The sequence below is a fragment of the Ahaetulla prasina genome, chromosome 4 (assembly GCF_028640845.1).
Source record: "Ahaetulla prasina isolate Xishuangbanna chromosome 4, ASM2864084v1, whole genome shotgun sequence".
Lineage (NCBI taxonomy): Eukaryota > Metazoa > Chordata > Lepidosauria > Squamata > Colubridae > Ahaetulla > Ahaetulla prasina.
In genome coordinates, this window is record NC_080542.1 from 87,627,262 (window position 1) to 87,639,572 (window position 12,311).

At 43.2% G+C, this 12,311-nt stretch overlaps 1 protein-coding gene across 1 annotated transcript in view; it reads left to right on the forward strand.

The window, feature by feature from the left end:
* CPNE4 (copine 4) overlaps positions 1–12,311 on the forward strand; it is a 479,775-nt gene that overhangs the window by 287,436 nt on the left and 180,028 nt on the right. The window contains exon 4 of the mRNA XM_058181101.1: positions 1,326–1,397. Coding sequence (XP_058037084.1) covers positions 1,326–1,397 — 72 coding nt within the window. The remainder of the gene's footprint in view (positions 1–1,325; positions 1,398–12,311) is intronic.

The window sequence follows — 12,311 nt, forward strand, 5'->3', positions numbered from 1 at the left end:
AACAAGGCTTGGGTTCAAATCGTCAATTGGCCACAAACCTGAGGCAATTACTGATATTGCAATACCACTGTTATTTACACATTAAACATTTAATGTTATTTACATTATCACTGATTTTTTTGGCTCATTTCTGATAGCTGCATCCATGCAGTTTTCTTGGCAGTGTTACAGAAGTAAATTTTTAGCCGTTAGTAGCCTTTTTAGATTTCCCTAGGCATGGGATATTAACAATTTTTTTCCTAATCAGGACAAAAGATTTGGTTTCCAAGATAAGGTGAGATGAATTTGCTGCTGCCATCTGCTGGAGCAAATTAACGACTAGCACATATGTGCAAGTTTCCTATATTAAATTAAGTCAGGTTTAATATGCACTATATTAAATTAAGTCAGGTTTAATATGCACTATATTAAATTGTCAGATTATGGGAGCAGAATGAAAGTTCTGACATATATAACATAATTTAACCCAAAGTTACGCTCACTTCTTGAGAGCTGAATTAGAAGCAGCCCATCAGAAACAAGAGGGAGTTGTAACATTTGTTACATACATTGTGTAAAGCTAATATAATTGCATAAAAAAAAAATCTCCCCATTTTTTGCAAGAGAATTATCATTTTTCCCCGGTAATGAATAGCAAAAAACAAGCATTTTTTTTTCAGAACTAAAGTGTTAAATAGGTTATTTTTAATGAATTTTTAAAGCAAACACAAACATTTTTGTTGATCTTGCATTTAATCTTCATCTTCCAGTCATGGATAAAAACCTCCACTCTCTAAGTCTCCTTTTTCAGAGTTTTCTTTCCTTTGCTATACTAGCTGTTGCTGATACTGATTTACTGCAAAGCTATGAGAAAAGAAAACAGATGTGGGTCATATTTTCTCTGGGAAATTAAGTGAACATATGAGAGATAACTGGAAACTCAGAGAATGACAGGTGTGTAGATCTTTTAGCCACATTATAGACGGCAGTTCCAGACAGCAACAGTGATGTCTAAGCAAAAATAAAATAACTGAAATGGGCTTCTTTCCGGCTACATCAGAAGTCTGGGATTTGTTGTCTCCTTTCTTTTGTGATTCATTTATTTATACATATGTTGAAGTATTTAACATAGGAATTTTTCACCAATTATTGTGGACTATTGTGCTTTCTTTTGCTGCTTAAATTTTACTGTGCTTCGTAATTTTGAAGCATATTTTAAAATTATGTGGCATAACCTTTTTAGTTTTGTTTTCTATTAATTATTCAGTAAACTGCATGCATATATCATCTAGACATAAACTATAGCTTGTTTGATCAAGTTTCCTTTTTATTATTATTATATACAGATTGTTTCTCAGAGAAAACTCTCAAAATCTTTATTGAAGCATGGCAACACAGCAGGGAAATCTTCCATAACGGTAGGTCTATCTGTAGTAATGTTTTTTCCCTTTCATCTTGAGTGGGGAAAAAAAGTAATTCATATTTAACATTAGCTTTGTCCATCTTTGCTGAATTTTAAATTTAAATCCTTTGTTGGCATACTGTATGTACACCATTTTCCAAAACCTGACAATGATAAAACATAGCATGTGTTTAAAAATATTTGTTAATTTATTAAATGATCTGCTTTTCACAAAATATAATCGCATTAGACTAGTTCACAGGCAGAAATTACTAGCTTTATATACTGAAAACAGTATAGCCAATTACCAAAAACTCCAATTGTTATGCAAAATATCCAGAAGGCACTAGGGCAGGGGTACTCAATTTCATTGAGGGCTGCATCAGGATTGTGTTTGACCTCAGAGGGTTGGGGGCAGTGGTGAAATGTAAAATTGTTTACTACCGGTTCTATGGGCATGGCTTAGTGGGGGCTAATGTGACTGGGTGGGCATGGCCAATTTTTTTTTTACTTTTAAAAGCATTTTTTCTACAACCTCTTCAGCCGAAATGCTTTTAAAAGGCTCTGATGATCCCAGCTGAGCCATACGATCATCAGAGGTGGTTTTTTTACTTTTAAAAGCATTTTTTCAGCAGAAGAAAAAATGCTTTTAAAAGTAAAAGAAAAAAAGTCTGATGATCGCACGGCTCAGCTGGTCATGGGGGGAGGGGGCAGGGATTTTTGCTACCGGTTCTCCAAACTACCCAGTAGCCATCGCTACTGGATCGGGCGATCCAATCTGAATCGGGACCATTTCACCCCGGTGGGGGGCTGTATGGCCATGGTGGTCGTGGCCATGGTGGGCATTTGACAGAGACTCAAGATGCATTTTTCCCCTTCTCTTCTTTCTTTCCACAGTTACTATAACCATTTTCCTACCTCTTCTACCAGATATTACTGGCAAACATTTATTACTTATTCTTCTTACTTCACAAAACTTTTTATTTCTAAATTTAATACTGCATTGTTTAATAGTAAATTGCTTTTCCAGGCAGAAAAGCTATTTATACTATTGTATTTTTATTATTCAACTAATAATAAATAACATGATAATACAAGATCTAACAGTGGAGGTAAATTTCCAGGATAGTAAATAGAAATGGCTGTCAATTATAGACTGTAGATTAGATGAATCTACAGTATGTAAAATCTGGCATTAAACTGTAGTATTAACATAGGATGTTGCTTGTTTTCTATCCAGATCAGGCACTTACTTGAAGCCTCATAATTGTAATCCACTCCAATCCAGTCCTCCTGCAGCACTGCTGATTGAAAACAGGCCGCGCGGAGGCTCCATGCAGCCCATTTTGGCCAGCAGAGGCTGCTTCTTTGATATTTCCAAGCCAACTCTGCAGGCCAGATTTAAACACTTCACGAGCCAGATTTGGCCCACAGGCCTTATGTTTGACATCCCAGCTCTAGTGTATATATACCTTCAATTTCAAATCAGCAATTGTTAGTCTTTAATATAGAACAGCATAATGGTTGCTGCCCTCTTAACCCAAACTATTTTCCTTTTAAAATGTAATTTTATCTCACCACATGTAATTCTTTGTGAAACTTTCACTTCTTAGTCTTTTTTTTACAACTTTGAAATATGAAAAGCAATACTGAAATATGTATTTTTAAGTTAAATGTTACAGGTGATATCTCAGGAAACTATTTTCATTAGTTTCCCACTATGGAATAACCAATAATATAATATTACTATGTAGTCAGAAATAATAATAATAACAACAGAGTTGGAAGGGACCTTGGAGGCCTTCTAGTCCAACCCCAGCCCAGGCAGGAAACCCTACACCATCTCAGATAGATAGTTATCCAACATTTTCTTAAAAATTTCCAGTGTTGGAGCATTCACAACTTCTGCAGGCAAGTTGTTCCACTTATTAATTGTTCTAACTGTCAGGAAATTTCTCCTTATAGTTCTAAATTGCTTCTTTCCTTAATCAGTTTCCACCCATTGCTTCTTGTTCTATACTCAGGTGCTTTGGAGAACAGCCCGACTTCTTCTTCATTGTGGCAACCCCTGAGATATTGGGACACTGCTATTGTTAGGTTTGGGCAATGAAGAGGCAGGAGACGATGCAAGTGACAACAACTCTTTAGTTTATTGTGAAACCCAGCAAAGGCAGCAGGCAAACACCTCTCTTTATATAGTATTTTGGCTGAGGCATCAGCCAATCAGCAACGTGTCTTTTCCCGCCCAAATTTCCCTCCAAAATTTCAAATACATTACACTCCTCCCCTCCCAGAACGCATTTAGCCTATTATTTTATCTGGCTGTGAACCGCCCTGAGTCCTTCGGGAGAAGGGCGGTATAAAAATTTAAATAATAAATAAAATAATAAAATAATAAATATTTACATAAAATTTGCATGTTATTTCTCCACGTAGTCACGCAGGTAGACAGGGCGTCTCCTAACTCTTTCTGACCTGCGCAAATCATTCCCTGGGAGGGAGTCGAGCTGGTTGGAGGGACGGTTTGTTCCTCCCAGCTCCTCCTCTGGGCCCAGTCGTCCCTGCTGTCCTCTGGAAGAGCCGGTTGGCATCGCTGGACTTCCTCTGATTCAGCTAAGTCCTCCGGTTTCCTCGGGATTGAGCTAGCTGTTGGTTCAAATATTTGGTAGTCAGGGTCTGGCTGTTTGGTCTCTGGATTGTTTTGTATTCTTTTTTGTAATTGATCTATGTGGCGTCTCCACACTCAGCCATCCCCTATGTCCACTAAATATGATTTTGGGCCTGTCACTCCCACAATGGTTCCCTTTAGGCAAGCTGGACCCTCACGTAGTTGTGTGCCCATACCAGGTCGCCCATGGTCATTGTTCTAGTTTTGTCCCCCGTAATCTGGTACCCATCAGGGGAGTATGTTTGGTTTAACCGATCTAAGGGGCACCGGAGTCTTCTCCCATTAATAACTCCGATGGGCTGCGGCCGGTGGCCACACAGGGTGTTCTATGTTGGACTGCCAGGAAGGTGTCGATTTTGGCTTGCCAATCTCCTGGGCTAATTCTGGATAACGCTTCCTTGGCACTGCGCACAAAGCATTCTGCAAGTCCATTCGTCGCCGGATGGAAAGGTGCCGAGAGGGCATGTCGGATGCCCTTTCTGGCCAAGTACCTCTCAAACTGGGTGGCCGTGAATTGTGGGCCGTTATCGGACACTATGGTGTCGGGTAGCCCGTGTGTCACAAATAGTCGCCGCAATACAGTGATTATGACCTCAGCTGTTGTGGATTTCATGAGTATAATTTCCAACCACTTCGAGTAGGCATCTACCACAATCAAAAAGGTCTGCCCATGAAACGGCCCGGCAAAATCTATGTGGATCCTAGACCAAGGACCCTGGGGTTTTTCCCATTCCCTTATGGGGGCTGTTGGGTGTAGTGGCCTTGATTCCTGGCAAGCTTGGCATTTCCCCACCCGGTCGCTAATGTCTTTGTCCATGTGTGGCCACCACACATAACTTCTCGCTAGGCTTTTCATCCTCACAATCCCTGGATGGCCCACATGCAATAGTTCCAAAACATGCCCTCGTAATTTCTCCGGAATAACCACTCTATCCCCCCATAACGGACACCCCCCTTGTACCGACAGTTCTGAACGCTTTTTTGTAAACTCTTTAAATCGTTCTCCCGCTGCCATTGGCCATCCCCTCTGCACCAGCCGATTACAGTCCGCACAATAATATCTTTGTAGGATGCCCTAGTCACTTCTGAGGACGTGACTGGGCCAGAGTCCAAAGAGTCAATTAACAAGACAGGAGTCCCTGGGGTCGGGTCCTCAATAGTTTCTGGCAATGGGCATCTACTTAAAGCGTCCGCATGTCCCAAGTCCTTGCCCGGTCTATGAGACAGTTGGTACAAGTACGCTGCCAGGAAAATAGTCCAACGGGTCAACCTGGGCGATAATGTAACTGGAGTTGGACAGTCCCCCGCCAAGAGTCCCAATAAAGGTCTGTGGTCTGTGACTATTTCAAATCGCCGCCCAAACAGATACTCGTGGAATTTTTTAACCCCAGAGACTATGGCAAGCGCTTCCCGGTCTAGTTGGCTAGAGTTCCTTTCTGTTGCAGACATCGTGCGGGAAAAATATACGATAGGGGCTTCCGAACCATTCGGTAACTTGTGGCTGAGGACAGCTCCTACCCCGTAGGGTGATGCATCACAAACCAATACTAATGGCAATGTCCCATTATACTGAATTAAAAGGCTGGACAAAAGTCTCTTAACGCCTTCAAATGCCTTAGCCTCAACCCTGCCCCAAGTCCATACGGAGTTTTTTGCTAGCAGCTTATGTAGTGGTTCGGCTACCGTTGCCTTATACTTTAAAAATACTGCATAGAAGTTTACAAGCCCCAAAAATACTTGTAATTCTGCTTTGTTTTTCGGGGGTGGAGCCAGGTCGAGTTTGGCAAAAACCTGTCCCTGCCCTAATGAGTGCAACAAATGCTGTACGATGGGGACAGGATAAGCACTCTTTTGCAATGCTTTGTTAAGCGTTGCCTTATAGTCAGCACAAATACGGACAGATCCATCCGGTTTAACTGGGGTCACTATTGGCATCTCCCATTTTGCATGGTCGACTGGGACTAGGATTCCCTGGTTTACTAGTTTGTTTAATTCCCTATCTATTTTGGGTTTGAGCATGAACGGGACCCTTCTTGCTTTTAGCCTAATCGGAGCTATCTGGGGGTCTAAATTGAATGAAATGGGGGTCCCCACGTACTTGCCCAGGCTGTCTTGAAAAACATCCTCGAATTCCCGCAACAATTCGTCCTTCAGGTTGTCGCCGATGCTGTGAACCCCGGTGATGCCCATTCCCAAGGTTCGGAACCAGTCGAGACCCAGCAAGCTGGGCAGGTTTCCATCGACGATGGTGATCGGCAGGGTTTTCTTGAATTGTCCATATCTCACTCTGACCGACGTGACTCCTCGAACAGGGATTCGGTTTCCCTGGTAGTCTTGCACTCTCAGCTTTTGGGGTTGCAGCTGGCGTTTCGCGACTTCTGGCAGGTCCCTTGCGACTGTGTCATAATTGTGATTGATGAGCCAGTATCCACCTCCATTTTACACTGCACATCTTCGATGTAGGTCTTGGTGAATATTTTATTTTCCAGTCGTGTCGATGCATGACCCACTCGCACAGTGATGTGATTCGACTTCGCGCCTTTTTTGAATTGGCCAATCCCTGGCCGTCTCGCGGGACCGGCGCCCTGCTGATTGGCCGGTTTGAATTTTTGGCGGCATGATTGGGAGGCTCGGCACGCCTGAGCTATGTGTCCTTTCTTTTCACACCGCCGACAAATCGCGTCTTTGAACCTGCAATTCTGTTGTTGGTGTTGGCCTCCACAACTCACACACTCGTCATGGTCGCCTCTTTCCGGCCTCCCGGTGTGGAAAACCTCTTCCTCTTCGTCCTCTTCCCCCTCTGCCTGGATTTCCTCACTGTGAATCAGCGTCGCTTTCGCTGAGGAATTAGGCGTGTTCGGTTTCTGTAAGGTTTCCGCCGCTTTGGTGGACATCTCATGCACCCTGGCCTCATCTAGGGCTATCAATAAGGTTAGGTTGCTTTTCGAAAGCAGCCGCCTCTGTAGTCGAATGTCCCTGACCCCACAAATGAGTTGTTTTAATAGAGTGTCCTCCAAGTCCCTGTACTCACAGTGGGTTGCGGCTTTCCTTAATGCGGCCATGTACACACTGATTGTCTCGCCCTCTCGCTGAACTCTTTGCCTCAGTTCAAAACGTTGCACGAATTTTGATGGCACGGGCGCATAGTGTGCTCATAGCGTTGTCTTGAGCACTGACCACGGTACCGACTGAACCGGCGTTGGTTCCGACAGCGATTTGGCGGTATCAAAGACTTCTGGTCCGCCCTGGCTCAGGAAGTAAGCACGCTTCCTATTATCCGACACTCCCTGCAGTTTGTTGGCTTCGAGGAAACACTCGAAGCGAGCCATGTATGACCCCCATTTTTCTTTGGCTGGGTCGAATGGCGCTGGCGGCGTATAGCTAGACATTGCTATGTATCCGCCCTTGATAACTGGCTGGGTTTGAAACTAAGTTGCTCCTTCAGTTCTTTCCCTAGTCTCACTGCCTTCAAAATCCCATCCTCGTCGCCAATGTTAGGTTTGGGCAATGAAGAGGCAGGAGACGATGCAAGTAACAACAGCTCTTTAGTTTATTGTGAAACCCAGCAAAGGCAACAGGCAAACACCTCTCTTTATATAGTATTTTGGCTGAGGCATCAGCCAATCAGCAACCTGTCTTTTCCCGCCCAAATTTCCCTCCAAAATTTCAAATACATTACAGCTATCATGTCTCCCCTAGTCCTTCTTTTTATTAAACTAGACATACCCAGTTTCTGCAACCATTCTTCATATGTTATAGCCTCCATTCCCCTAATTGTTGCTCTTCTCTGCACTCTTTCTAGAGTCTTAGCGTCTTTTTTACATCGTGGCGACCAAAACTGAATGCAGTATTCCAAGTGTGGCCTTACCAAGGCATTATAAAGTGACACTAACACTTCACGTGATCTTGATTCTATCCCTCTGTTTATGCAGCCCAGAACTGCATAAATGTTAAAATACAACATTTTAAATTAGAATGGGATTTAAAATTGTTGTGAAGGATCTTAATGTAATTTAAGTGAGCCCCATGACAGGAAATATAAACAGAATTTATATTCTATATAGTGTCTACTCAAAATCCCAAAAACTTCAACCAAAAACTGTCTACTATTGACCTCACCCCATTCCTAAGAGGACTATAAGGGGCGTGCATAAGAGCACAAAAGTGCCTACCGTTCCTGTCCTATTGTTCCCTTTCATTATATCAAATTAATATAGTTGTTGCATACTTTTGCTTATATATATATATGTTTTTCTTTTTATGATGTGTTGTTGTGTTATATCAATGTTTACGTATACTGTTGTGACAAAATAAAAAAAAATAGTTTGTGTTACCTCAGCAGTAAGCCTGGAACAGCAGTTTTGTTTAGGACTAATCAAACGCCCAGCAATATTTGTCTGAAAATACAATTAAAATATTTGAGATCAGAAACCAGCCTTGACCAAACTGGTATCCTCAGTAGGTATGCCCACCAGTGGTGGTGGGGCACAGAGATCAATATTTGAAGATAGCGAACACAGCATCACAATCCCAAGTCCCTGCCCCTTTATTCCATGAAGAGAAGGGATGGAATTATTTTACAAATCTGCCCCTCCCATGTTGTCAATATTGACTCCTCTGAGCAGACCCTGCAAAATTCCCTTAGGTTTTGGAAAATATGTTCAACAATCCCACAGGCATGGTTTGTTGTTCTGCTAACAGTAGAGGATTAAAATAACATATCAGAAGATTTCTGATTGACAAAGGCTTCCATTAACTTTAAGAAAATAAAAGCATATCCACACAGTAAATTGGCAACATTTAATTTTATTTCTAAGTAAATTTTAATCACACAACTGCACATCAAACACCTTAAAGATGCTTTGTCAGCTTCAAAGTGCCAAAATGAACAGACCAATAAGTTCTGTATTGTCATAACTCTCATTGATTTGGTATTCTGTGCAATTCAATTCTTTTTTTATCCAGGAAGGAAAAAACAAAATGCGAGAGATTATGTGAGTTATATACAAAATTGAAATGGACCACTTTTTAAATATAAATTGCCATTTATAATCGGTTATCTATACGATAAAATCGTATACGATAAAATCGTTCAGCTTCAGGACGGATTGGATCAAAATTGGGTAGATCCAGACGAGAGTTCCGAGACCCGTCTTGTTGAAGTGGTTTGGGATGATTTTGACCCTGTGACTCCCGAGGACATGGACAGGTTGCTGGGTAGGCTGAATGCCAACACATGTTTACTGGATCCGTGCCCCTCCTGGTTGGTACTGGCTACACAGGAGGTGACACGAGGCTGGCTCCGGGGGATTACAAATGCTTCTTTGCGGGAGGGGGTCTTTCCCGCTGCCTTGAAAGAGGCGGTGGTGAGACCTCTCCTCAAGAAGCCTTCCTTGGACCCAGCTGTTTTAGGGAATTACCGGCCAGTCTCCAATCTTTGCTTTACGGCGAAGGTTGTAGAGAGTGTGGTGGCATGTCAGCTACCCCAGTACCTGGATGAAGCTATCTATCTTGACCCGTTCCAGTCCGGCTTCCGGCCCGGATACAGTACGGAGACAGCTTTGGTCGCGCTGGTGGAAGATCTCTGGAGGGCCAGGGATAGGGGTTATTCCTCTGCCCTGGTCCTATTAGACCTCTCAGCGGCTTTTGATACCATCGACCATGGTATCCTGCTGCGCCGGTTGGAGGGGCTGGGAGTGGGAGGCACCGTTTATCGGTGGTTGTCCTCCTACCTCTCTGACCGGACGCAGACAGCGTTGACAGGGGGGCAGAGATCGACTCCGAGGTGCCTCATGTGTGGGGTGCTGCAGGGATCGATCCTCTCACCCCTCCTGTTCAACATCTATATGAAGCCGCTGGGTGAGATCATCAGTGGCTTTGGGGTGAGATACCAACTGTACGCTGATGATACTCAGCTGTACTTTTCCACCCCGGGCCACCCCAGCGAAGCTGTCAAAGTGCTGTCCCGGTGTTTGGAAGCCGTACGGGTCTGGATGGGGAGGAACAGGCTCAAACTTAATCCCTCCAAGACGGAGTGGCTGTGGATGCCGGCACCTCGGTACAGTCAGCTGCAGATGCGGCTGTCTATCGGGGGCGAGTCGTTGGCCCCGATGGAGAAGGTACGCAACTTGGGCGTGCTCCTGGATGGTTGGTTGTCCTTTGAAGATCATTTGACGACCGTCTCCAGGAGAGCTTTTTATCAGGTTCGCCTGATCCGTTGCGTCCCTTCCTGGACCGGGATGCCCTATGCACGGTCACTCATGCTCTTGTTACCTCTCGTCTGGACTATTGCAATGCTCTCTACATGGGGCTCCCCTTGAAGAGCACCCGGAGACTTCAGCTAGTCCAGAATGCGGCTGCGCGTGTTATTGAGGGAGCGGTTCAAAGCTCCCACGTAACACCTATCCTGCGCAGACTGCACTGGCTACCTGTTGTTTTCCGGGTGCGCTTCAAGGTATTGGTTACCATCTTTAAAGCGCTCCATGGCTTAGGACCGGGCTACTTACAGGACCGTCTACTGCCGGCCTCTATCTCCCAGCGTCCGGTGCGTTCCCACAGAGAGGGACTCCTCAGGGTGCCGTCAGCCAAACAATGTCGACTGGTGGCCCCCAGGGGGAGGGCCTTCTCTGTGGGGGCTCCTACCCTGTGGAACGAGCTTCCCCCCGGGCTTCGACAACTACCTGACCTCGGGACCTTTCGCCGCGAACTTAAAACTTATTTATTCCGTTTGGCTGGACTGGCTTGATTTTAAATTCTAAATTTTAAATTTTTAATTGTGGGTTTTAAATTCTGTAATTTTTATGGGGTATAAAGTTATTTTAAATTTTTTGGCTAATTTTGAATCAGTTTTTTAAGGGTTGTTTTAATTAAGGTGTATGTTTTTGTTTGTATTTTATTTGCCTGTTCACCGCCCTGAGTCCTTCGGGAGAAGGGCGGTATACAAATTAAAATATTATTATTATTATTATTTGCAGAATAGTAAATAATATCAAATTGTCTTTCCAAACATTTGAGATTCTTGTAGATTTTTATAGGCCTGTGACTGAGCAGACAGTCTTCGATGACAGAATTACAAATACTGTGTGTAAAACTCCAATTTGTAATCATATAATGTCATTGCTCTATTTTCCAATCATTTCATTGTCCCTGAATTCATGGAAAAGAGACAGGAGTATCTATTGTTCATTTCATTAAGCTACTGTTGGAAGAAATATCCATCTGGGTTCAGTTCCAAGTGGGGACAAAGACACTGGAAACATGGAGGCTGCTTGGAAAGATGGTTTAATGGTGGTCAGGATCACATGGCTTGAGTTCCTGAACAGAAAAAGGCTGAGATCCTGTGTGCTCCCTGGTTTTATGCTTTTTCTGAGCTTTGAACTTTCTGGAGCACAGGAAGAGTATCCTGATTGGTTGTCAGACTCCCAGGGGGTGGGAGTCTTAGCTAGCCTTGCTGGCTGATGTAATCTTCCCAGGTGCCATGTGGTGAGTTTCAGTTCTAGATGGGTTCTATTATGATGCAGATGATGGCCCATTAGCAAAGGTGGGGGATGGCAGGAAGTTGCAGGGAGCTGCTTTGTCTTTAAAACATGTTTCTCCATTTCTCATCCAGGGAAATATATTCTGCCTTTTAAGCATTTTCTAAAATATTTCATTCTTGTAGGAGGGGGGTAGGTGCTAAATTCCTACACTACATTCATAAAATTTACCCAATGTGGAAGCTATGTTCATGCGTTTAGAGAAACAAAAGCACCATCATGAGTATAGCCTGCAGATACATTTCTGCTCAGCTCATATAGTTCTTTTGCTCTCTTCGCATGTTTGGGCATGTACGGAGAAAGGCCACAACAATATAAACACATCATTTCACATCACAAACATACTGAAGATAGTACATTGGCCAAACGTCAATCTCAAAGCCATTTTATCTGGTTCCTAGTGGCTCTCATGTTTTCTTCAATGCAGATGAACAAGCCTCCCTGTTCCTTTTATACTGTAAACAAGTTTTTAAGTAAATGAATATTGGGAGTGACATCACGCTTGTATATTATAACTCTCAATAGATTTTGTGTGTAATACCTTAACATCTTTCTATAAAAGTTTGGCTTTTAATTCTCAAAGGGTAGAGAAGCTCCACGGTTGTGCTTGAATGAGAGGACAAGTATGTTTAGTTTTCATTTTTAAATGAAAATGAACTTTTTTCAGATCAATGAAAATTGAAATTTTGTAAACGTTCAGATTATTCTGAATGTTGGGTGGCAACAA